The sequence below is a fragment of the Schistocerca americana genome, chromosome 10 (genome assembly GCF_021461395.2).
Source record: "Schistocerca americana isolate TAMUIC-IGC-003095 chromosome 10, iqSchAmer2.1, whole genome shotgun sequence".
Lineage (NCBI taxonomy): Eukaryota > Metazoa > Arthropoda > Insecta > Orthoptera > Acrididae > Schistocerca > Schistocerca americana.
Window position 1 is genome coordinate 163,293,849 of NC_060128.1, and position 26,784 is coordinate 163,320,632.

Below are 26,784 nucleotides of genomic sequence, written 5' to 3' on the forward strand. Positions count from 1 at the left end.
CTCGGTGTTGCTTATCGTTCACACGGTTTAAAAATTGCCGGGCGGGAAGTTAAACATGACCCTCGCCCTTCGACGTCTACCGACGACGCTCATGTCAGGAACGTCAACAAAATTGTGTGTGGCCATCGAAGACTGGCTGTCCGAGAGATTGCGAGAGAACCTTACATTTCATTTGCATCATGTCATGATTTTGAGAAAGCATCTTGGAAAGCATCGTGTTGCCGCAGAGTTCGTCCCACGGCTCATGAGTCAAGGCCAGAAAGATATTCGCCCCCCCCAATCTGTGAAGAGCTTTTGCATCGCGCAAATGAGAACAAGATGTTCCTTACGAGAATCATAACTGGTGACGAGACGTGGGTCTACGGTCATGGTGGTGAGAACGAGGTTCAATCAGGGGGAAGGTTCTCCAAGACCAAAAAAAGCTCGCCAGGTCAGGTCAAACGTCAAAGCCATGCTGATACTTTTCTATGACTTTGAAGGATTAGTTCATTATGAATTCGTGCCACACGGACAAACTGTTAATTGATGGTACCATCGGGACCATCTTGCGACAGCTGGCCGGAGTGGCCGAGCGGTTCTTGGCGCTACAGTCTGGGGAGACGCCTGGGAGAAAATGTGAGAAGTAAACGACCGGAAATGTGGCGCGACAATTGATGGCTTTTGCTTCACGATAACGCACCCGCACATTCGTCCCCGTTGGTGCTTGAGTACTGGAAAAAAAAAATTATCTGTGCTGCCTCATCCTCCGTACTCTCCAGACCTGGCCACTGCGGACGTTTATTTCTAAACTGGAAACCTCGTTCAAAGGGCGAAGATTTACAACTATAGGCGAGATAAAACAAAATTCGCAGACGGCGCTTCGCGTGATCCAGCAAAAGGCGTACCAAGACTGCTTCCGGAAGTGAAAACGGCGTTGGGGGGGGGGGGGGGGCGGTGTATCAATTGTGGAGGAGACTATGCACAATAAGTAGAAAAAAATTTCTCGATAAAGTTTCGTAATTTTTTGAACAGATGTTTCATATTAAACCCATTTGGAAAATACTGTTAATTTTTGAACTACGGTATTTTATGACAAGTAAAATTCTACATATTTTTTGAAGTTGTTATGTCACATGTGGACGGATAAGCCTTACTTCGTCGGTTGTGCACCAACTTTTATCTTGAAACGGAAGAAGATCTTTCACTGTGGAACATCTAATACTTACAAATTAACTGAGAATCTCGCATGTCTTATGAACTTTACCTGTCTCGAAACCGAAAATTTCTGTTAGTTTCCAGTAGCTTCGTTTCAACGTGTTTAACTCGTAGCTGGTTTTTGTTAATAACCGTAAAAAATACTCAGGGGTTAAGTCTCAGACACATTATGACTGGCAGGTAGTGCCTAACAAAGGTTAAAAATGGCTCTGAGCACTATGGGACTTAACATCTGAGGTCATCAGTCCCCTAGAACTTAGAACTACTTAAACCTAACTAACCTAAGGACATCACACACATCCATGCCCGAGGCGACCGTAGCAGCAGCGCGGTTCCGGACTGAAGCGCCTAGAACCGCTCGGCCTTCCCGCCCGGCACACATACACACACACACACACACACACACACACACACACACACACACACACACACACACACCCCTCCCATTTCTGAGCTGCATCCTCACACAGCTCTCTCTCCCTCTTTAGTGTGCAGGGTCATAAGGATGTAAGTCACTTTTTGGTCATTTTTGGTTTGTTAAGCGAAATTGGTAAGGAAAACACAAGCTTTAGTGTGGAATAAAGGGCTTATGTCAGGATGCAATACAAGGCATACTGAATCGTCACTGTGAGTTAAGTCAATAATATTACCTTGGAACTCTTCCATTTGGCCCGTGTTTGCATAGAAAAACAGTAATATCAGAAAATTGAGTCTGCCGTGATGCAAAACACCTTGTTATTCGTTTATTTCTTTGGTATCCCAAACTAGTTTCGGCGACAAATATCACCATCATCAGTGGGGTTTTTTAATCTAAAACACGCACAAAATGGTATGGTTGTACAAACACAGTAAAACGTTATTACATTTTTACAAATCGTCTTTTGAAATATAGTTTTATATTGATACTTTCATAAATAAACGAATAACATGGTGTTTTGCATCAAGGCGGACTCAATTTTCTGATATTACTGTTTTTCTATGCAAACACGGGCCAAATGGAGGAGTTCCAAGATAATATTATTGTTTCTACTCCATGCCAGGCATTTCCAGTAAAGCTCTTCAACAAACTTAAAAAAACGACAGTGAAACTACATCAGACTAACTTGAACCTCAAGTACAACAAAATCTGCTCAGCCAACAACATCATTCCTAGTTCCAGAATGAGATTTTCACTCTGCAGCGGAGTGAGCGCTGATATGAAACTTCCTGGAAGATTAAAACTGTGTGCCGGAGCGAGACTCGAAATCGGGACCTATGCCTTTCGCTGGCAAGTGCTTGAGCACTTGCCCGCGAAAGGCAAAGGTCCCGAGTTCGCGTTTCGGTGCGGCACACAATTTTAATCTGGCAGGAAGTTTCATCATTCCTAGTTATATAAAAATTAATGTAAACAACATGTCACCTGCAGCACAGCGCGCTAAACGAACAGCTGAAAGAGCTTGGCTGAAATATGAAATTTGCTCCCTGTACTCAAAAAACAAGAACTGAATATCAGCTTATACAAATTACAGCTAGAATTAGCAAACCAAATCTCCAGCTCCTCAGTACCGTGTGACACAATGGAAAGAATAAATCACCATTCACAGACAATAATGCAAAGAAATGGCAGAAACAAGAACAGGATTTAAATAAACTCATGAACAAAAACTGCTCCAAAACCGAGACACACACACAACACACATTCGATGAACGCTTTATTAATTTTACTGACATAACACTCACCAAAGAAGAAGAACAGCTACTTGTGAAAGGACCAAAATACAATTTGAACACCCACATAACACATAAGACCATAGAAAATCTTATTACTGAGACTGAATACATCATAGGACAACATGAAAAAACTAACACTCAAGATTTCAACGCAGGCCTAACAAGAGAACTCGTGACAGAGGAAATGAAGCAAATCATCGGAAGGAACAAAGCATCCATAAACACAAATAAAAAAACATCTGATTAGAAAACCACGCCCGCCGAAGTGGCCGAGCGGTTAAAGGCGCTACAGTCTGGAACCGCATGACCGCTACTGTCGCAGGTTCGAATCCTGCCTCGGGCATGGATGTGTGTGATGTCCTTAGGTTAGTTAGGTTTAAGTAGTTCTAAGTTCTAGGGGACTTCTGACCACAGCAGTTGAGTCCCATAGTGCTCAGAGCCATTTGAACCATTTTGAGAAAACCATAAACAGTACACACAGAAAACTAAAACAACACAATGCTCTCATCACCAAGGCAGACAAAGGGAATGCCCTAGCCTAAATGACAGAGGCAAAATACATTGAGAAAACAGAAAAATTTCTGGCAGAGAATGAAATAAGCAAGCTAACGAGTGACCCAACACAAAGATACCAAATAAATGTAAAGACTCTCTAAAAAAACATCACACACACCATGACACAGAACCAAACAGAAGAATGACATAAAAGAACCATAAAGCTCCACTCTTTACAAGCATGCCAAAGGTCCACAAACCCCTCATCCGAGTCAGGCCAGTGGTTGACTTCAGAAAAGCCCCATCTTACTTACTAGGGAGACACATGCACACATTCCTACAGAAGACATACACATACACAAACAACAGAAGCCTCAAAAACACAGGAGACATAATAGAGAAAATTAGAAATGTCAACATCCCCCCCAACAGCAAAACTGGTATCTTTTGACGTAACATCCATGTACACAAACATACCCACATAAGAAACTATAAACATTTTAGAACAACAGCTAAAATGCAAGAAATTCCCAGATGTACATATAAATGAAATCTCATCCATCCTCAGGCTAATCACAGAACAAAACTACTTCACTTTCAACAACTTCTACGTGCAACAAGCGGGGCTTCCCATGGGGTCCCCCATCAGTGGAATCTTAGCCAGCATTTTCTTGGACCATATAGAAAACACAATATTCAATAAGATTGTAAAACAAGGAGGGTACAAAATAATCTACTGGTACCGATATGTGGATGACATAATCTGCCTTGTAGATGAAACACATAGCAGGATAGAAGAGCTCCACAGTAACATCAACACAGTACACCCAAAAATCCACTTCACAATGGAAATAGAACACAACAAGAAACTAAATTTCTTGGACCTTACAATCACAAGAAACAACCACCGACATGAATTCTCCATCTACAGAAAACCCACATCCACAAGCACTGTTATTCACAGCTCATCCAACCAACCGACAGTGCATAAATATGCCAGTTTCACACACATGCTCCACAGGATAAACAGAACACCTCTTAAACCAGAAAACTACACACAGGAACTAAACATAATCAAACAAATTGCTGTTGAAAACGACTACAAAACAGACATCATAAACAAACTCAACAACAAGGTAAAACGGAAACATGCAGCACAACACAGCAGACCCCACCACTTCAGAAAAAAGAGAGCGATGGTACACACTAACATACAATAACAAAATATCACACAGAATAGGAAACAGCTTTAAAAAGCAAGGGATCCCAATAACATTCAGAACAAACACTACAGTTCAGAAAAGACTAAGACCAGTCAGAAAAACCTCAGAGCCACTACATAGGACAAACAAGCAGAAATTTCCGAACGAGGTACACAGAGCACATGAGAGCTCTAAGAAGTGACTGCGCACATTCAACTTTTGCAGAACATCTAATGAACGAAAACCATAACCCCACTAATATTGAAAACGATCTACGCATTCTGAGAAACAGCAACAGTCTACACCGACAACTAACAATAGAAGAAAATTACCATATACAAAAGGCTATAGCTGAAGGGAAAAATGTAATAAATGAAAACGCAACACTCTGCAACAACACACTCTTTACCGCTCTGAGAGAACTGACCAACGACACAGAACAGAAAGCACACACACGCATAAGAACCACTTCCCCATCACACACAGACACATAAATAATGAACAGAAGTCGTCGTAATTCGCGCCACAGTTTTTCATAGTCTTTCTCGCCACATGCGCTACGCCTGTCGCGACACACGCGAACAGGAAGATGGCGTAACATTCTGGATCAGAAACAAAGTGCAGAAGTTGTGTTTTTCTCTGTAAAAAGCAGCCACATACCATCCAACGAACGTGAGTATACGAATAGCTAAGCAACAGCTCAATACACACCAAAGTAACTGGTTTCCACAACACTACCACAACCCCAAGTATATACTGCTGACATACGAAGTCCACCTTTCAGTATTTGTTTCCTAACAGCCGCTCACGTGGTTGCAGATGACATGATGTTCGCTAAGTAAAAAGACGGCAACAGACAAAAAAGAGCATAGAAAATATGTCACAAACGGCGTCAATAATTGCTTAAAACATACTGTAACATACGATAAATAAGGTAGTATGAAAGTATCAATATAAAACTATATTTCAAAAGACGATTTGTAAAAATGTAATAATGTTTTACTGTGTCTGTACAACCATACCATTCTCTGCGTGTTTTAGATTAAAAAACCCCACTGATGATGGTGATATTAGTCGCGGAAACTAGTTTGGGATAATAAAGAAATAAACGAATAACAAAGTGTTTTGCATCAAGGCGGACTCAATTTTCTGATATTACTGTGCCTTAAGTCATATATGATAACATATGTTTTATATTAAGGGCTTATGTCGCCTTATGCCCTTAGTATCAGCAATGTGTGATAAACTGTATAAGTTTTATGTTGGCTTATGCTCTTAGTAACACTCAACATTTTTAATTTATATTTGTTATTCCGTAATCTTTCCCAAGGGTAGCAATACGGTATTATTGAGGAAGCTTGTGCTATAGATATGTGCACTGTTTTTGCATTGTGAAAGGGGAAGATTAACATGCACTGATTTCTGAACGTGTTTGGAAATGTTTACCCGTGGGAAGGAAATGGCTCATTCATTGCAGAAAAGACTGGCATTAATACAAGTGGTTTTTTAAACCGATATAGTAGCTTTCATTTTACAAGACTAAATAAGCTGTAGACATATATAGCCCTCTTTATAAAAGTTGTGTCAAATTGCGCTTCTTGTAAACCCACAGAGACAATAATTAAGGATGCTGAAAACGAAACACTATTAATTTCCACAAAACATTTTATTGGTTATCTTTAGGTGAATGCAATAATTACAATTTAATATTGTCTTCACCACTATCCGAACAAGATAAAATACAGGATATATTAGACGGAGCCCCTGACAAACCATCAATTAACAAACTACGATCTTCACTGTCAGCTATTTTGGATTATGATGATGACAGTGATCAAGACAAGACATATGTACCAATTTCAGAAAGCCTAGATTATGAAATAATAACGAGAAGAAAAAGTCACGTTACTAAAAAACTAGAAATTCCTCTTGATGATTCAGATCAGCGGCAAGAATACGTTGCGCATAATGTTCCTGCAGACCCTGTGGTGGAGATATTTCTTTCAAGAGATGGACTTGAGCAGCCTTCTACAAGCAATGGCAATGGTGAAGGTACGGCTATTCAGCATCGTTGGGCTAGAGCACTGCGCAAAGAACGAACTGTTCTTTTGCATACTGGACAGTCGTACGTTAGTAGGAAATAAGGACGTGCTAGGAAGATGAAACCTCTTAAACAGAGCAAAATGAAATGTTTTCTCATTCTCGAAAATGATACTTGCAAAACTATTTTTTCGGAATACTTGGGACTCGGTACTCATGATAGAAAAGTTGCGTTTATAGCAAAGCATGTCACTACTAAACATATGGCAACCAGAAGACCCAGAAAGGAAACATGTTCTAGAAACAGGTTCAAATGGCTCTGAGCACTATGGGACTTAACATCTATGGTCATCAGTCCCCTAGAATTTAGAACTACCTAAACCTAACTAACCTAAGGACAGCACACAACATCCAGTCATCACGAGGCAGAGAAAATCCCTGACCCCGCCGGGAATCGAACCCGTTGTAGAAACAGGAATGTTACCCATGAATACTGTTTTGAAATCAATGGTCAAAGGAAATCTGTATACAGACACTGTTTCCTCAGCACACTAGATGAGCCTGAGAAATTTGTTAGACACACCATTAAAAATAAAAGACAAAGCACTACTGGAACAACCCCCAGTAATGGGCGTGGAAAACATACTCCGAAATATAACAAGTGTGAGGAAGAACTGAATGACGTAAGAACTCATTTATTGTCTTTCCCAGAAGGAGCAATGACAAGAGGTATCTCCCTTCTCATCTGAATTTGAAAATTACGTACCAGTTATACAGAGAACAAATCAAAACCTGTATCCAGAGTTATCTACGAAAGGGAATTTCATGCCTTGAAACTCTCCTTCAAAAAACCCAGCATAGATACGTACATGATACAAATGTGATGCCTTAAATATGAAAATACAAGTTGCAAAAGAAACCAGTAATGCAGCAGGTCTACGAGGGTTGACTGAAAAGTAATGCCTCGAACTTTGCAACTCTTCAGCAGTTGGCAGCGTTGGTATCCGGCAGGTACTGGCTTGTTGCGTAGCCTGTTCGCTACAGCTCCAGTTGGCGGGAAGCCTTAGCATTGAACGGTTGTGTTGTAACAGTTAAAGTATGGAAGCCTGCGCAGACGGTCGGTCGATGCTATTTAAGCAACGTGTAGTCAATGAATTCTTGACATCAGAAGGTGTCACACTACAGGAGATTCATCAGAGAATGAAAGCAGTTTATAGTGACTGTGTTGATGTGAGTACTGTGCGTCTCCATTCTCGTAACGCGAGAGGAGTTCCTGGCAAATTTCAAGTCTGTGCGCTTTCATTTCAGGAGTCAGTATCTGGGGTATCCATCATCCTCAGATCTTCGGATAGCCAAGCTAAGCAATAATGTGACCCCCACGTTCTTGTCAAGTGCCGATTGTGCTTGCAGTTTCTCTCTGAGTGATACGACGATCGCCCTGATACAATCTGTCAACATTTTACATATGAAACTCGGTGGTTGCTGTCACAGGACGTTCAACTCTGTTTGTCACGCAGGTCAGACGTTCCTGCCTCAACATCTTTAAATTTACCCGCCCAACGACGCACAGTACTCACATCAACACAATCACCATAGACTGCTTTCATTCTCTGATGAATCTGCTTTGGGATTACATCTTCTGCTGTCAAGAATTCAAAGACTGCGCGTTGCTTAAATCGCACTGACCGACCGTCTACGCAGCGTTCCATATTTTACACTGTAACAAAGCAACCGTTCAATGCTAAGGCTTCCCGCCAACTGGAGCTGTAGAGAAGAAGCTGTGGAACAAGTCAGTACCTGCCGCATACCGATGCTGCCAACTGTTGAAGAATTACGAAGGTAGAGGCATTACTTTTCAGTCAATCCTCGTACGACATTACTCAGCCGAACAAAAACTACATCAAGAGGCAGATGACTTTGCTTACTTATCAAAGGCAAAAGACAAAGATATGTGTAAGCAAGGCGATTCTAAAAAATGTTTCAGCTTTGATCTGCAGAAATGCCTTCCTACACCATGCCTTGGTTCGTCTTTAGCTTTCTACATACGTCAGCTATGGACATTTAATTTGACAGTACATGACAATGGTACAGGACAATCCACCACAAATATGTGAGATGGAGCTTTAGCTGGTAGGGGAGCAAACGAAATAGCTTCGTGCTTAGACATGCATTTGTCTAATATGCCCATAAATATTTCAGAAGTAACGATTTATTGTGTCACATGTGGGGGTCAAAATAAAAACTCCCATATTGCAGCAATGTTCATTAAGGTTTTGAGAGACTTTCCTTACATCAAGGTCATCAATCATAAATTCCTATTTTCTGGACACACGCACGTGGAATGTGACGTCGGCCATTCCATGGTAGAGAAACAGAGGAAAAAAATGCAAGGTTCCAATTTACCATCCTCATGATTGGTACCAGTTGTTGAGGAGCAATGGCAAAAAAAAAAAAAAAAAATCAACGTTTTTGAATTAAACCAAAATCAGTTTTATGACTTCGCTGGACTGCTATAATCTAGTGTGATTTTTAGAAAGAAAAACACAGGTGGAGAACATTACTCATGGAATGCTGTTCAATGACACCAGTAGACTAACAATGAGGCAATGGTCAAACTACAAGAATTCCTTGGGTGACGAACCTTTCAAGACGTTGATTTTCAGAAGAAGGGGCAGGCTATCAATGGACGAGGTGGAAAGGAAAAAGAAACCATTCGCTCCTATATCCAACGAAAAAAAAAGGATTTACTTGACCTGCTGCCTCTCATACCACCAGTGTTTCATGACTTGGGTCTTCTTACAGATCCTGATGAAACCGCACAAGATCCAGATCTAACTGAAATTGAGTTGGAGTAGCATTCTTGTTGTATCGTGTTCGATTTATTTATAACAGCAGGTTGATTTCTGGAATAACTGAATCCACAATATTGTTCTTGTTCATAACATTCATAACGTGTTGTTATAGAAATATATACACAGTATGAACTTTCTTGTTTAATATTTGGTGCTACTTATATAATGTTGTCTGCACGTGGTAATTATATACAAATAAAGTTGTTTCATGTCGCATTCATTAAGGTCATAAAATTATCATGCGAATGGGCTGGAGCACCTACGTTTACGGAATGAAAAGGGGGGAAAAATAAATTTAAATCACAAAGGAAATATGGGCCACAAAATAGGGAATATTTACTATGTAATAATGTGCTATTAGTTTAAATATATACATATTCGGAATTTAGAGAGGATTATGGACTTTGTTGTGGCTCTCCTCAAAAAGTCATAGTTTTGACTAAAGCCCTATATATATATATATATATATATATATATATATATATATATATATATATATATATATATATATATATAAACTAGTCCACCCATCCTGACCCCTGAAAATCTCGTAAGGCGGTAAAGGATGGCAGGCGAACCGAGGCCAACGGGTAGGGGTGTCACGTTTCGTTTCGAATCGGGCGGGCTCCAGCCACGCCGTGAACACCCAAATAAATATCCTACCGCTGTTTAAGGAAAGGACTCTGGGTCAGTAACGTAAAGCGGTGCTCGCAGGAAACAGGCGACCATTTGTCGTCCCAACAAACAGACATCCGCAGACGGCTACGCAGTTGAAGCGGATGATGATCATCGTCGACACTACCACAGACGCCTCAGAGGAGAGAGTCCGCCAGCCCTTTGCCACGGAGCCTCTGATTAGTTGAATACTTCGCATAGGTCGCATAATATCAAGTTGATCTGGTATGCGTCGGAAAGAAACTGTGATGAATGTGCCGCTCTATGACAGTCCACTGCAACAATGGGAACTTGGGTTCCACGACGCAACAGACGACGCTACGCAGGAAAAGGACGTAGAAATCCTTCGCCCGCGGCCGGCTCGTTCGTGGGAGTTCGATGCGAACGTTCCTCAATGAACGCCACGATTTGTGCGAAGGCGGGCGTGATGCTACCGACCGTGACCGGCGGGAGAGGGACAATTGAGCAAGAACGGCAAGTAAATGCTGATCAATGGATGCAGGGACGCCGTTCGGTAATGGAGATGGTCGTTTTTGATAAAACTTTTACTTAATTTTATGTCACAGATTGTTGGTGTTTAGTAGCAGTGGTGGTGGCAAATAGTGTGTGTGTGGGGGGGGGGACGACGACTATGGGGCTATAGCCCCCCCCCCCTCCCCAATGGAGTATCATATTACACTGGATAAAATGAGGGCATATATTACTCCAACAGATTCTTTTTTTTATATAATTATGTAGCAATATAGGTTGCAATGTATTTCAAACACATTTTAGTAAAAGAATAAGAGTGGCAAATAGCTTACTATTTAAACCAATAAATATCATTTAACTTAAAATGGGCGTCTTATTATTTGTTAATATACATTTTTTACCCTGAACTCCAATACATTTACCAAAACCTACTTTAAGCAACACCAAATTTTACCAGTTTGTCGGTGGACGATCCCAACTCTCCTTTTGTTAAGCGATATTCCATTCCTCAAAACCTACTTCCTCCCATTAGCTCCCCTCCCCCTTGACCGACTTCTAGAATCGCCCCTGTGTAGTAGAGTAGTAACGTAACAGACACATTATTAAATACAACATTAATAAGATTTTCTCGATTGCAACACTTTAGAATCTCAGCAGAATATTTGTTCCTTGGAACAGTGTTTCAGATTTGCAAAAGCCTTAATTTTCCGGAGTAATTTTTTGTAAGTTCAGAAAAAGACTGCAGCACACGAAAAGTTAATGACATCATTTAGAAATGGAACAAGAAAATGTAATAAACTTACGATGTAGGGATGGCTACAGGCGGAAGTCTAAAAAGCGTTCAAGGTCCAACGCTCTCCCTTCATATAGCGTAGATGAAGTAAACAAAATTGTAATTTGATATGATACACACCTCTAATGCCAATTTATACAATTGTAATTTCCCAAATGCTAATTATTAGACATACGTGTATGTATACTTTTCCAAGCTTGTGATACACCTTTGACTCTACCCTCACGATACGTATTGTCAGCGGATCCAATAAACAGTACGTTGTAAGGTCCGACTAACCTGCCTTCTTGGACGCGCCGGCGCTGTGTGGGTCTGTGGCAGACATGGCGTTATCTGGGACGAGATGCCTGCCCCTATGTTGCTGTCCGCGCCATACGACGTACTAGAAAATTTGCGGATCTTCGAGCTTTCATTTCAGGGCCGAGCCGGCTGTGTCACAGATATTCCAGAAGCAACGTAACGACGACATCAGAGATTGTAATACCGCGTGAGTCTCATCTCTGATGCCTGATAGAAAAACAAGTGCTTTCCACGGAGGTAAATAAAGAAGGCAATTGCCATTACGCCACAAACTTGTAGCCAACGTTTGCCATTTTACATAGCCCAAAATATCAGCTTCACTGCATTTGTATGTCCGTGGTTCACCGCGGTGATACTTCCCCGTGATGTCAGTCTGATGTGCCCGGCCTCACTTTCGATCGTCGGGGATACCTATCGACTTTTGTATACCAAATAGCATTCGGTGCTTTGACTGTGTGGAGACGCAGTTGTTTCATCAAAAATGACAGCTTGCGTCATTTATGCGTGTTCTAATCGATCCGATCTTAATCTAAAGTTTAACGGAATCACATTTCATTCGTAAGTAGAGCAGTTGAAGCAATATTTCCTTTTGTATGCATGAATTATTGTTACGCTGTTTATTTTTATTCTGTTCTGTGTTTTTAATTGCCTTCCAAAGCGCAAACGCTCCGATATCGGAACCACACTGTATCAACGGTCTTGTCCCTGCACAATACACAGCAACGTAAACGCACTTATTGTTGGTGCAGCACCTCATGTGCTAAATTCCTCTCGCCGATAATTATTCTCCCACATTTCCTCCCTCTTTAAAAAATATTATGGCTAGAACAGCCGGAGACAAGGATCATGTGTGTGTCAGTTTTGTGTCTATGATTATATGAATGTGTGTCTGTGTGTGCTTTGCTTCCTTTCTGAAAAAGGCTTTGGCCGAAGACTTACGTGAACACACTTTTCAACGTGCTTGTCTGCTGCTCGGCGCGTGAATAGCAATCTATTCACTTCACAGTATAGTTATCCCTTATGAAGTCAGTTATAAATAATCCACTGCATTTCAAAAGGAACGATGACGTACATAATTATAATACCAGAAGAAAAAATTACATTCGTTATGCGACATTAAGGTTGTCTGTAGCACAAACAGGGGTTCACAATGCTACAGCCAGAAGTTTTGATCAATCCAACCGGAAGTTTTTATCAGTTGCCTAGTGATACAAAATGCCTGACAAACAGCAAAGCAAAAGCTGAAACTAAACTGAAAACGTTTCTCTTTGACAACTCCTCTTATTCCGCAGAAGACTGTAGCGGGACTGAATTTCGCCGCGCTATACTCGTTCCCTCAGATATAAATTATACCGTCGCAGCTGTATGAGCACTCGACGGCACAGAAAATATTTATAAGAAAATGAAGGTACAAAAATTCTAACTCTTTTTGTTTTCTCCCCGCTATTGTCTCTTGAGAGCGAAAGCTTAACTTCACTTATTCGCTAGTCTTGGTATGATTCAGATGTAAAAACTTATTCGCTAGTCTTGACATATAGTATTGTGGAAGCTTGTATGAAATTTGGAGGATGGAAGCAACTGTAAAATACATTGCATTCAAGATCAAGATGGTTTTAATTTGTAGACATTAGTAATTCCTGGACGATGAAATTTACTGCAAGATTTTGGAGCAGCTACGACTTTTTCATGCAAAAATGAAGCAGGAGATGGTTGGAGAACAAGACCTGAACGCCGCACGAGAGAAGACATATTAACTTGGTAATGAATGTACTCTTATCTACGCCATTTCCCTCCGTTAATCACATTTTGTTATTTTCTGTTCTCTTTCAAATAATTTTTTTAGTGGAAATTGGTTTGACTTTTACTCAGAAACGCCACAAGGACCACCCCAACAATAGCTTTTCCGAATCACGAAGTCCGATAGCTTTTCTATAATACGAAGTCCGATTTGCATTTCATTCTTTCCCTTTTTCACGGTTATTAACGATTTTAAAACCCCCTTTTTATTCACCATTTCTTCCCGCATTTTCAACCTTTTCTTTTCTTCTCTTTTTATTTTTTTATTAGCCACTACAAGACTGTCTATTATTGTAGTGTGAAAATGACGATGGGTAGGAATTAATGACAAATATCTGTCTCTCTTTAGTTAAAAAGCCAAAATCTAATAAATGATCAGCATGGAGATAGAATTAAAAAATTATTTTAATATAAAATGACTCGTTCCACATCATTACGATTTATCATGCAAATGCTACATGGAACATGAAACTAACTAAGTATTGGTATATCACAAAGGATGGTATAGACTTACATACTTTGAAAACCTCAAAATAAAATTCAAAAGAAAACTGAAGCAGATGACCAAAGTAGACGTACATTCCAGTTGTGATATGTTTGGTTATTGCAGAAAAACTGCCAGAGTTATTGGGGAGAACTATTCCCCGAAGAGGCTCCTGTTGGAAAGGTAGGCCTATATGTTAGACAGGTTAGGCTATCATAAGTAAAAAAAATGACTTACATACACGTTAAAGCAAAGCATCCCTTTTACGGGGTCTAAGCGGTTGAGGCCATTGTCTTAACTACATTTATAGTATTGTACAATGCTGGAACATGCTTAAAAATTATATCGTTTACTCATCCTGTAAATTGCTATTATTGGTCACATACTGAATAACGCATCGCAGGTAAGATTTCAGTGTGAGAAGATACGTTAACTACAGTCAAACTAATGCACTGACAGTCTAATAAAACAAGAACTTTATTCTGCATGGAGGTACACCTCTTCGTCATCCTGTTTTTGCCGCGCGGGGTAGCCGCACGGTCTAGGGCATCTTGTCACGGTTCGCACGGCTCCCCCCGTGGGAGGTTCGAGTTCTCCCTCGGGCATGGTTGTGTGTGTTGTCCTTAGCCTAAGTTACGTTAAGTTACATTACATAGTGTGTAAGCCTAGGGACTGATGACCTCAGCAGTTTGGTCCCACAGTCCTTACCAAAAATTTCCAAATTTTGTCCTGTTTCTTCGACATTTCAAAAATAATTCACTTTGTTGTCAGGCACAAGATAGCATGCGTTGCGTCTCCCCTCATTGCATACGTTTATGGGATGCCAAAGAACACGTATGTAAGTTTTTAGCAAACGTGAACATTAAAGATGTTGCGCATAATAAAATTGAAAATGTAACAAACAAGAAGCAGTAGCAGCAAGCAAACAAGCATTGGTTCCGGAGTTCCAGCTTCATTTACTATCTATACAAATGCAGTAAAAGTGGGTTTAAATGGATAACGAAAGCATGCTTTTCACCTCACTTCGTTCTGTTCTTGGTTATTCGAAAAATGTCAACAAAACATCACATTAACGAGGCTAAATGTGTCGTATTACTAGAGGAAATACGCAATTAAGAACAGAAAAAAGTTATAAGCAACCGTCCTGGCACTATGTTATTTGTCAGCATTGTAGTTTTTAGTATTTAAAACAGTTGTTGCGTGCACACGACAGAAATAATGAATAAGAAGCAATTGTAAACAGCAGTCTCCTAGTGTTTTGGGCTGTTTATGGGTAGGAAGAACAAACGTGTAATGTTAGATTACAGTATCAGTAGTGCCCTGCTTGACACAGTCAAGTTGTTTAAAAGATCTGGGAGTAACATTGCATAGCGATATGAGGTGAAAAGAGCATGTGAAAAGTATCTTAGGGAAGACGAATGGTCGACTTCAGTTTATTGGGACAACTTTAGGAAAGAGTGGTTCACCTGTAAATGAGACCTATTCTTGAGTACTGCTCGAGTATCTGGGATAGGTACCAGGTCGGATTGAAGGAAAGCATTGAAGCAATGCAGAGGCGGGCTGCTAGATTTGTTACCGGTAGTTTCGAACAACACGTGTTGCGGACATACTTTGGGAACTCAAATGGGAATCTCTGCAGGGAAGGCAACGTTCTTTTCGAGAAACGCTATATAGAGAACCGGCATTTGAAGCTGACTGTCGAACGATTCTACTGCCACCCATGTTGGAATAAGGACCACGAAGATAAAATTCGAGAAATTAGGGCTCATACAGACGCATGCAGACAGTCGTTTTTCCCTCTCTCTTTTTGCAAGTGGAACAGGAAAGGATATGACTGGTAGTAGTACAGGACACCCTCCAACACGCACCATACGGTGGCGTGCGGAGCATCTTTATAGATGTAGATGTAGATATTTGAGATGGCAGCCGGCCCCACTCACTCTGGCCTCAAAACAACGTACACCGTTAAGTCTGTAGTGCCATCTCCCTTTTTATCCCTTCATGGTGCTTTCCTCAGGGCAAAATGCTGTAACCTTCTGACACCTGCATGAACAGCTGCAACAATGCTAGCGCTCCAAGCAGCCAGCATATTGTAACACAAGAATAGCATGATATCAAATGAGAAATTGCTGTTTGAATGGTGATACTTCCGTATTTCCAAGTCACTAAACGGGGTAGTGATTTTTTTGGCACGAAAAGGAAAAAGTAATTAAACTAAAATCCAATATCCTGCCAATGTTAACATACAGAAATAAACTGTGAGAGCATTCCCATATACACTACTGGCCATTAAAATTGCTACACCAAGAAGAAATGCAGATGATAAACGGGTATTCATTGGACAAATATATCATACTAGAACTGACCTGTGATTACATTTTCACGCAATTTGGGTGCATAGATCCTGAGAAATCAGTACCCAGAACAACAACCCCTGGCCGTAATAACGGCCTTGATACGCCTTTCCATTGAGTCAAACAGAGCTTGGATGGCGTGAACAGGTACAGCTGCCCATGCAGTTTCAACACGATACCACAGTTCATCAAGAGTAGTGACTGGCGTATTGTGACGAGCCAGTTGCACGGCCACCATTGACCAGACGTTTTCAATTGATGAGACATCTGGAGAATGTGCTGGCCAGGGCAGCAGTCGAACATTTTCTGTATCCAGAAAGGCCCGTACAGGACCTGCAACATGCGGTCGTGCATTATCCTGCTGAAATGTAGGGTTTCGCAGGGATCGAATGAAGGTGATACGCCAGTATGGCGATGACGAATACACGCTTCCAATGTGCGTTCACCGCGATATCGTCAAACACGGATGCGACCATCATGATGCTGTAAACAGAACCTGGATTCATCCGAAAAAATGACTTTTTGCCATTCGTGCACCCAGGTTCTTCGTTGAGTACACCATCCCAGGCGCTCCTGTCTGTGATGCAGCGTCAAGGCTAACCGCAGCCACGGTCTCCGAGCTGCAAACGTCGTCGAACTGTTCGTGCTGATGGTTGTTGTCTTGCAAACGTCCCCATGTGTTCACTCAGGGATCGAGACGTGGCTGCACGATCCGTTACAGGCATGCGGATCAGGTGCCTGTCATCTGCTAGTGATACGAGGCCGTTGGGATCCAGCACGGCGTTCCGTATTACCCTCCTGAACCCACCGATTCCATATTCTGCTAACAGTAATTTGATTTCGACCAGTGCGATCAGCAATGTCGCGATACGATAAACCGCAATCGCGATAGGCTACAATCCGAACTTTATCAAAGTCGGAAACGTGATGGTAGGCATTTCTCCTCCTTACACGAGGCATGAAAACAGCGTGTCACTAGGCAACGCCGGTCAATTGCTGTTTGTGTATGAGAAATCGGTTGGAAACTTTCCTCATGTCAGCACGTTGTAGGTGTCGCCACCGGTGCCAGCCTTGTGTGAATGCTCTGAAAAGCTAATCATCTGCATATCAAAGCATCTTCTTCCTGTCGGTTAAATTTCGCTTCTGTAGCACATCATCCTCGTGGTGTAGCAATTTTAATGGCCAGTAGTGTATATCATAAATGCGAAAGGTTATCTGTTGGTATGTTTGTTGCTCCTTTACGCTGAAACGGCTGGACGGATTTGGAAGCAATTTGGAATGGAATTAGCTTATGCGCTGAATTAACACTTAGGATACTTTTAAAAGTATGTAATAGAAGATATTTATTGCACTGAAGAATATACGCCAAATGTGGAACAATAATTACCCTTAGAAAAATCTATTTTCTCTTTGACCTTTGAACTGTATCGTGTTTGTGAAAATGTTGGGTCTAGTGAAGCAGGGGATACAACCCGTCGGCTTTGACTAATGACGTCACACATTAGTCATAGATAATAATGTCTTCACTTCGAGGCATAGATAGTAAAACAGTTGTGTGTTCCGGATAAACGCTATCATTGTACATCAAAATAATTGAATGTGGATTTAAAATCGATCGCTTTGTATTCCTTAAATTATTCATCGTGCAATTTAATTAAATTAATTGGTTGTTTCTTATTCAAACGTTACTTAAGTTTATTCGTAATGATATTGAGGTAATTTGGAGTTAGTTTGTTATTGTAGAACAATTTTTAGTGCCTCATTTTCGTTTGTAGGAATGGATTTGTCTGTTGCAATGAATCTTGGCGATTTAGGAGAAGCTATGGGCGAAGGCATGTTGACCACAATTTCTTTCTTGCAAATGTGTGGTCTTATTGCTGAATACGTCCGATGTCGTGAGTGCGGCGAACATATGCGCCTCACCAGTGTATCAAGTCGCCGTACTAACGACTTATTTCTATGGAGGTGCAGCAGAGGCCGGTTGTGGCGGTCTATTAGGAGGGGAATGTGGTTCGAGACATCTAAGCTCGCCCTGAGAGACACAACGAAAATCACTTACTGTTTGTGTTTAAGATATCTTGTGTGGCTCTGTGTGCATGAATGTCGTGTGAGAAAGCGTACGTAGTGGACTGGTACTCGTTTTGTAGGGACGTTTATGGGGAATATATGAAATATAGGGGGCCGTTGTGTGGGCCGGGTGTTATGCTCGAAATTGACGAGTCGCATTTTGGGAAAAGGAAGTACAACAGGGGGGAACCTCCGGTGGGATTATGGGTGTGGGGGCAGTAGTTTCAGGTCAGCATTGTGGCCATGTAGTGTTCAGAGTAGTACCAAATAGAAGTAAGGAAGTTTTGTTAGGTTAATTGAAGATCAGGTTGCAGAGGGTTCTATTGTTATTTCAGACGGGTTTTCTTCATATAGAGATTTAGGGGATAGGGTTTATCAACATCTTGTAGTAAACCACAACATTGAGTTTAGATCATTATCCACAGGCACCTGCACTAACAGTACAGAGGGGTACTGGTCAGCGGTAAAATCTCTTATAGGAAAAGGGAAACGTCAGATTTCGACACTTCAAAGCCACCTAGATGAGTATTCGTGGAGACAAAGTATTGCGCGGACATATTGCCCGTTTAAATGTTTTATTAAACATGTTGGCAAAATGTACCGTCCCAAACATCTCAGCTAATTTCACAATGTGTGTGTGTGTGGGGGGGAGGGGTTGGTGAATGAGTGTGTGTGTGTGTGTGTGTGTGTGTGTGTGTGTATGTGTGTGTTTGTGTATGTATGTGTGGGAGGGAGAGAGAGAGAGAGAGAGAGAGAGAGAGAGAGAGAGAGAGAGGTTTGGCGTAATGTTGTGTTTGTTGTGAGTGTGGGTATGTGATTTTCGTTACTGTCTGTCTAGGCGAGCTTCGGTTATTCCTTGATATTTCCGTATGGTAAGTTCACTTTTCCATTTGCTTCTTTCACTGCATTTCGCTATTTTGACATTTCACTGTTTTATTCCATCAATGTGTGTATTTTCGTGTTGTGAAGTACGTAATACAAATTTCTCCGCTGTCGATCTTCTTTCGTTTCCCAGCACTAGTATCAGTACGATTCATCCGAGTGAATACGGTGATGATACACTTCTCAAAGTGTTTAATCCATACGTCCATACAACCCATTGCGTTTTAGTCGCTGAGCATCAGGTACCTTATACCTGTAGCTTCTGAAACGTTTGAACACTCACAACGCCGGTGTCTTGCAAATGCTGTATGACTGCCTTACAAGCCTTAGGCTTTTAGTGAGGCTGGATCTAATTATGATCCATACACCGCGAGACAAGTATGATTTTCCGTGCAAGGCATGTCGCAGACAGTTGTGAAATTATTTACTCCCTTTCCTGGCACATTTTGTAGTTCGGTGTTCGATCGATTAAAACTTTTTTCCTTGCGTAAACGAGTGAGTTGAGAGCAACATGTATTCTGTCAGCTTCTCCCATCGTCTCAAAATTTGTTTTATTTTTTTCTTTTCTTCCGATTTCGCGTGGTCTGATGGACCACAAGTGGCTTGCGTCTCAGTAAAGCCAAGAGATAACTTCCGTGATGGCGTATACGCATCGATAGTGAGTTTCGGCATTAACATTTTTCTTGGAATAACTATTTAACCGCGGCTAACACCGCGGGGCGCAGCTAGTGTAATATATACAGTTCATAGTACACGAGTCGTATATGATCATCGAAAATCCTTTAAACCAGAAATGAACTGCGACCTGGTGTGTTTTAAGTCCGAAAGAAAGTGATTACGAGTATATCTGCATGGTTGCCACGTGCTTTCTGCTGCTTTGCGCTGGCTGTTGTTCGTTTAGTAAGTTTGATTTAACTGATTTGGTTTGATTTGATTGATTTATTTGGTTCTGTTGATTACATATTGAACAAAGGGTGTACTAAGAATATAGAACAAGTCAAGTGAGACAGTACAGAATTATTTGAGCATTTTATACATGAAGGGCTTATTTCAATAATGGTACAAGTCCAATTTTGTTCATTCTGAGATACAGAGTCCTAAAGTTAAATGAGCACTGCAAAATCTGCAGTTGAAATACCAGAAATATTCAGGAATGGACAAAAATGGACTTCTACCACTATTGAAATACGCCCTTCGTATCATACAAATACTTTTTTCTATGAACGATTGATTGCGGACAATATTACAACATGCATTTTGCTGGTATACGTTCAAGTCAATGCACACATTTTTATCCCAGTACCACAAATAAATAATGAAATTTACGTTTTGTCATTATGATTTAAATTAAAATACGAAATTTTTATCTTCATCGTGTCATTAAGTTCAAGTGAATACTTGTTACTGTAGAATAAATGGTACTACACATTTTAACCTATGATATAAATAAGTTTACTTATTATCGCTATAATTTATGTTAGAATTACACAGTTTTATCTTCATGACATTAGTAAAGATTCCCTTTTCTCTACTTTTACTCAAAAGGATGTCTTATTACTCTAGGAATTCATTCATTTTATAATACGTTTGTTCTCTGAGAAATGTTTTTAGTTTCTCTCTGAATACCTGCATGTTATGAATTTCCTTTTTTATGCTGATGGCAGTCCGCAGCTCTTGGTCTCGAGCACGGGATCCCGGGTTCGATTTCCGGCGGGGTCGGGGATTTTCACCTGCCCCGAGATGACTGAGTGTTATTGTGTCGTCTTCATCATCATCATTCATCCCCATTACGGTCAGAGGAAGGCAACGGCAAACGACTTCCATTAGGACCTTGTGGGTCTCCCGCATCGTTCCCCAACGATCTGACAAGAAGCATGGGACTCATTTCCATTTCCATACTGATGGGAATCTTGTTATACTCGTATACTTTTATTCCTGGCTCAGTTACTCCCCCGTGGACTCTTGTCAGAGTTTGAAAGCCATGGTGGAAATTTCTCCCCTGTCTTGTGTTATGCTTGTGAATGTCACAGTTTTTCTGGAATAATTCCCTGTTGCTGGCTACAAACTTCATCAGTGAGTATATATATATATATATATATATATATATATATATATATATATATATATATATATATAACTGTAAATATCCTGAGAGTCTGTAGGCTGTTCCGTTAGAGATCCCACATATCAACCTCACTACTCGTTTTCGTAGTTTGAAGACCCTTTCAACCCCTGTAGCATTTCCCTGGAATATAATACCATAGGAGAGTACACAATGGAAATATGCAAAATATCAGAAAAGCAATATTCCTCTGGTAAGAAGGTGAGAAACAGCTCTCAGGACAAAACACCCTGTGCTAAGTTTTTCGACCAGCTGATCAATTTGCTCTGTCTATCTTAACTGGCTGCCTATCTGGATGCCTAGGAATTTTATATGTGTGGTTTCATAAATTTTTTGGTTGTTGATCTCCATTTCAGGAACTTGGAGTTTTTCATTTAGTGTCTGAAAACGAATAATATTAATTTCTGAAAAATTTGGGGTCAGGCTATTTGCTGTGAACCATTTGTGTACCTGGTTAGTGACTGTCAGGGCTCTATCCTTTGTTGTGGAGTTGGGAGCCTTGCTAGGAGTATACGTTTCATCCACAAATATGACTATTTTTGCTCTGTCATTAATTGTAGCTGGTAGATCATTAATGTAGACCAGGAAAATCAATGGCCGAAGAATCGAGCCCTGGAGGATACCGTATTTTACATTTCTCTAGTCTGAGTTTACTGTTATACCTGCTTCAATTAATATCTTTACGGATTTCGGTTTCATTTTAATAGATTCGAAACTAGGCACGATTTTTACATTCTCGGACATTAGTTACTATTTATTCTCATAAGACATTTTGGGCTCGTCCTTGTTTCTATGCCTTTCGTGTACCGATCACGTTTATCTGTTCTGCTTCCCAGATTTCAGAATGTAGACAGGACGATCAGAAACAGTCTTGTAAGCTTGTAAGGTGTTGCAGGGTAGGCTGCGCTAAAAAATAATTGCTAAGAAAAGAATTGGGTACATTGCACCGTTTTCGAGTTAATTAACATTGAAGTTAGCCAATCAGGCCGTTCCACGCACAAGCTCAAGCAGTCCTCCAGATGCAATTAGCGTTCAAACCGTTCAAATGGCTCTAAGCACTATGGGACTTGACATCTGAGGTCATCAGTCCCATGATTTTAGAACTACACTACTGGCCATTAAAATTGCTACACCGCGAAGATGACGTGCTACAGACGCGAAATTTAACCGACAGGAAAAAGATGCTGTGATATGCAAATGATTAGCTTTTCAGAGCATTCACACAACGTTGGCGCCGGTGGCGCCACCTGCAACGTGTTGACATGAGGAAAGTTTCCAACCGATTTCTCGTACACAAACAGCAGTTGACCGGCGTTGCCTGGTGAAACGTTGTTGTGATGCCTCGTGTAAGGAGGAGAAATGCGTACGGACACCCTTCCGACTTTGATAAAGGTCGGATTGTAGCCTATCGCGATTGCGGTTTATCGTATCGCGACATTGCTGCTCGCGTTGGTCGAGATCCAATGACTGTTAACAGAATTTGGAATCGGTGGGTTCAGGAGGGTAATACGGTACGCCGTGCTAGATCCCAACGGCCACGTATCACTAGCAGTCGAGATGACAGGCATCTTATCCGCATGGTTGTAACGGATCGTGCAGCCACGTCTCGATCCCTGAGTCAACAGACGGGTACATTTGCAAGACAACAACCATCTGCACGAACAGTTCGACGACGTTTGCAGCAGTATGGACTATCAGCTAGGAGACAATGGGTGCGGTTACGCTTGACGCTCCATCTCAGACAGGAGCGCCTGAGATGGTGTACTCAACGACGAATCTGGGGCCACGAATGGTAAAACGTCATTTTTTCGGATGAATCCAGGTTCTGTTTACAGCATCTTGATGGTCACAGCCGTGTTTGGCGACATCGCGGTGAACGCACATTGGAGGCGTGTATTCGTCATCGTCCTACTGACGTATCACCCGGCGTGATGATATGGGATGCCATTGGTTACACGTGTCGGTCACCTCTTGTTCGCATTGACGGCAGTTTGAACAGTGGACGTTACATTTCAGATGTGTTACGACCCGTGGCTCTACCCTTCATTCGATCCCTGCGAAACCGTACATTTCAGCAGGCTAATGCACGATCGCATGTTGCAGGTCCTGTACGGGCCTTTCTGGATACAGAAAATGTTCAACTGCTGCCCTGGCCAGCACATTCTCCAGATCTCTCACCAATTGAAAACGTCTGGTCAATGGTGGCCGAGCAACTGGCTCGTCACAATACGCCAGTCACTACACTTAATGAACTGTGGTATCGTGTTGTAGCTGCATGGGCAGATGTACAGGCCATCCAACTCTATGCCCAGGCGTATCAAGGGTGTTATTATGGCCACAGGTGGTTGTTCTGGGTACTGATTTGTCAAGATCTATGCACCCAAATTGCGTGAAAATGTAATCACATGTCAGTTCTAGTATAACGTATTTGTCCAATGAATACCCGTTTATCTTCTGTATTTGTTCTTGGTGTAGCAATTTTAATCGCCAGTAGTGTACTTAAACGTAAGTAACCTACGGACATCACACACACCGATGCCCGAGGCAGGATTCGAGCCTGTGACCGTAGCAGCAGTGCGGTTCCGGACTGAAGCGCCTAGAACTGCTCGGCCACAGCGGCCGGCTGCGAACAATGGTAAACAGGAGAGCAACAGCAGCGCGTCCAGCAGCGGGGAAACAGCAGGTGCGGCGGGCCTGCTCTTGGCGGAAGGTGTGGCCGCGGCTCCCGGTATAGCGGAGCTGGTCCGCTCTGAGGTAAACGCTGCGCTTCGCTGTAAAGACAATCTCGATCTGGTAGCAGGCACTATATCAGATACAGTAATGGCAGCACTATTGTCCAAAATGCGTGTAACTGTTGAGGCCAATACTGCCGAAATTACAGCATTAAAAAATGTCTGTGTCTGAGTACCAGAAAGAGACACGAGCGTTGGAAGTAAAGCTGTCTGCCGAGACAGACGAGGTAGAACAGTACCAAAGGCCAAATAGTCTACGACTGTTTGGCGCAGCTGAAAGTAACGAAGAAGACGCAGACAACCTGTTTATACAGGTTGCACGTGAAAAATAAGGAGTTGAAGTGACTAAGGTAGATATTGACAGGAGCCATCGGATGGGACGAAAACTACCAGTTTGCTACCAAACCTCGTCCAATAATAGTTAAATTTGTCTCATACCGAAAAAGGGCAGAGATCTTTACCCAGAAGAAGAGATTACCAAGGAAAAGGCTTACAATAAGAAAAATCTGACACGCGAATGGCTAAAGATTTAAACTGTGTCGTATCCCATTTCAGTCTTCAGAATGTCTGGACTCAGGATGGCAGAATAATCATCAAGACAGCAACTGGAAAGAAGACTGTCACAAGCATGACAGAACTGAATAGTATTAAGTGAAGCTACTCGAGTCAGAAGTGCAAACTTAACACCATTTGCCTTGTTTAAGCACTAACAAATTGTAACATCTCCTACACTCATATATACTGTCTTGTAATTGTATTAACTTTTTAATTTTCCCATATTCGTACCTTCAACTAATTGTTTCTGTAATTGTGCTACCTTTGTATAATTTTTTGTACCTGTAGCTGTAACGTTTACTTAATTTTAGTTACTGCTAATACTATTATTATTTGCTCAGTTTATTCTCTTCCATTCTGTAATAGTACCATTGCAATTATTAGTCTCTCCTTTAGTTCATTAGGCACCCATCTCTTAGTTCATTAGTCACCCATCTCTTCGGTTTAGATTTTTCATAACAAAAATCACTATCAGTGTCACTTTAGTAAATTTCAATTTTATTGTAGCTTCCTACGGTAATCTATTGGTTATTAAGTTTACTTCTCTGTGCTGGCATCATCGGCCTTTTAAATCACAACACTTTTTTTCTTTACACCCTAAGTTGTTTCAAATTTACTAATTACTTTTCATCTTTTACGACAGAGGATACACATCACACACAGCCATCGTTGTTTCGGTCATATTCTCCTCTCAATGAATACTGCTACTCCATTTTCTATACCCCTGCAACCTCAGGAAATCTCTTGCGGTCGCCTTTCTTTCTGCACTCGCGGAGCCGCAAAAAGGGCGCTCAAAATCTCGGACACCCTTGTGGAATGCCACTTGGCGGAAGCAGCGGCCAGCACCTCTCGTGGCAGGTAGTACCTAACAAAGGGACAAGCCAGTCTGCCACCCTACTTCAGGCTGGTAGCGGAACGCGTCAGAGCTTTTAGTACCAACATCCACTCTTTATCTACTCATTACGAAGAACTTAGCCTCCTCTTCAATCAACTAAACAATCAAGTAATCCTCTCATCCGAAACGTGGTTAAAACCACACATATCCTCTATATCTATTCACCTCCCAGGGTACACATTTCTTATGGCAGACAGAAAAAAAAAGCGAGGTGGCGTGGTCGGCGCGTATATACGAACAGATCTCAAAGCGAAAGTCTTATGTATGTCAAACCCTGCTGAAGTAAAAGAGGCTGATTTCATGTTCACTGAAATAAATATAGAAAGTCGGAAGTACATGACTGGTGTCGTCTGCAAGCCGCCAAAAATAAGCTCAATGAGTTCCTTCCAGTCGGAATTACATTCACTTCAGTGTCAATACGAACATGTCACCGTAACGGGAGACGTGAACATAGACCTGCAAGAGACACTCCCTCCGCAATAAACCTAAGAAGATTGTTTAGTTGCAATAGCATGAACATTCTAACATTCTAACCTACACTCCATACGGCGCACAGTCATACTCTTACAGACGAAATCGCAACGAAAAAGATTGACAAAGTAAGAGATGTTTGTCAGACCTCGGTTCCAGGCCTCCCAGCACATGATGTAATATTCCTGGCCTACTCTGTGCAGCCCCCAAAGATCAAATCGTGTTACATAACTTGTAGGAACATGAAACGTATTGATCTTGACGCTCTAACAGCCGATTGCTCAGAAATCTCATGGCATCAAACAACCAGAGAACCTACAATCGATGGCAAAATTATCATAAAAATTTTCATGCCCTGTTTCAACTGCTTAGGGGTTAAGTTTACAAAAAAACTGAAACTCGTATTTTTTATTTCTAATCAAGAACCCAAGTGCAATTTTCAGAGATCTCCTTGCAAAAATGCTTTCTTAATAAAATATTTTTTGATAAGAACTTTCATTCCCTATTTCACCCCGTTAGGGATTGAATTCCCAAAATCACTGAAACTCGTATTTTTTATTTCTTACCGAGGAGTCCAATTCAAATTTTGATAGCTGACGCTTTGTAAGGCTTTACTAGTTTCTTCAAAAATTATTTTCGAAAAATTTCAACCACTATTTCAGCCTCAAAAATGCTGAAGCACACACATATATA

The 26,784-nt window shown here is 41.3% G+C and overlaps 1 protein-coding gene across 1 annotated transcript in view; it reads right to left on the reverse strand.

The window, feature by feature from the left end:
- LOC124552327 (protein lifeguard 3-like) overlaps positions 1 to 11,757 on the reverse strand; it is a 101,245-nt gene extending 89,488 nt beyond the window's left edge. The window contains exon 1 of the mRNA XM_047126598.1: positions 11,712 to 11,757. Within this exon, the coding sequence (XP_046982554.1) occupies positions 11,712 to 11,757 (46 nt within the window). The remainder of the gene's footprint in view (positions 1 to 11,711) is intronic.
- Positions 11,758 to 26,784: the final 15,027 nt, after the last annotated feature.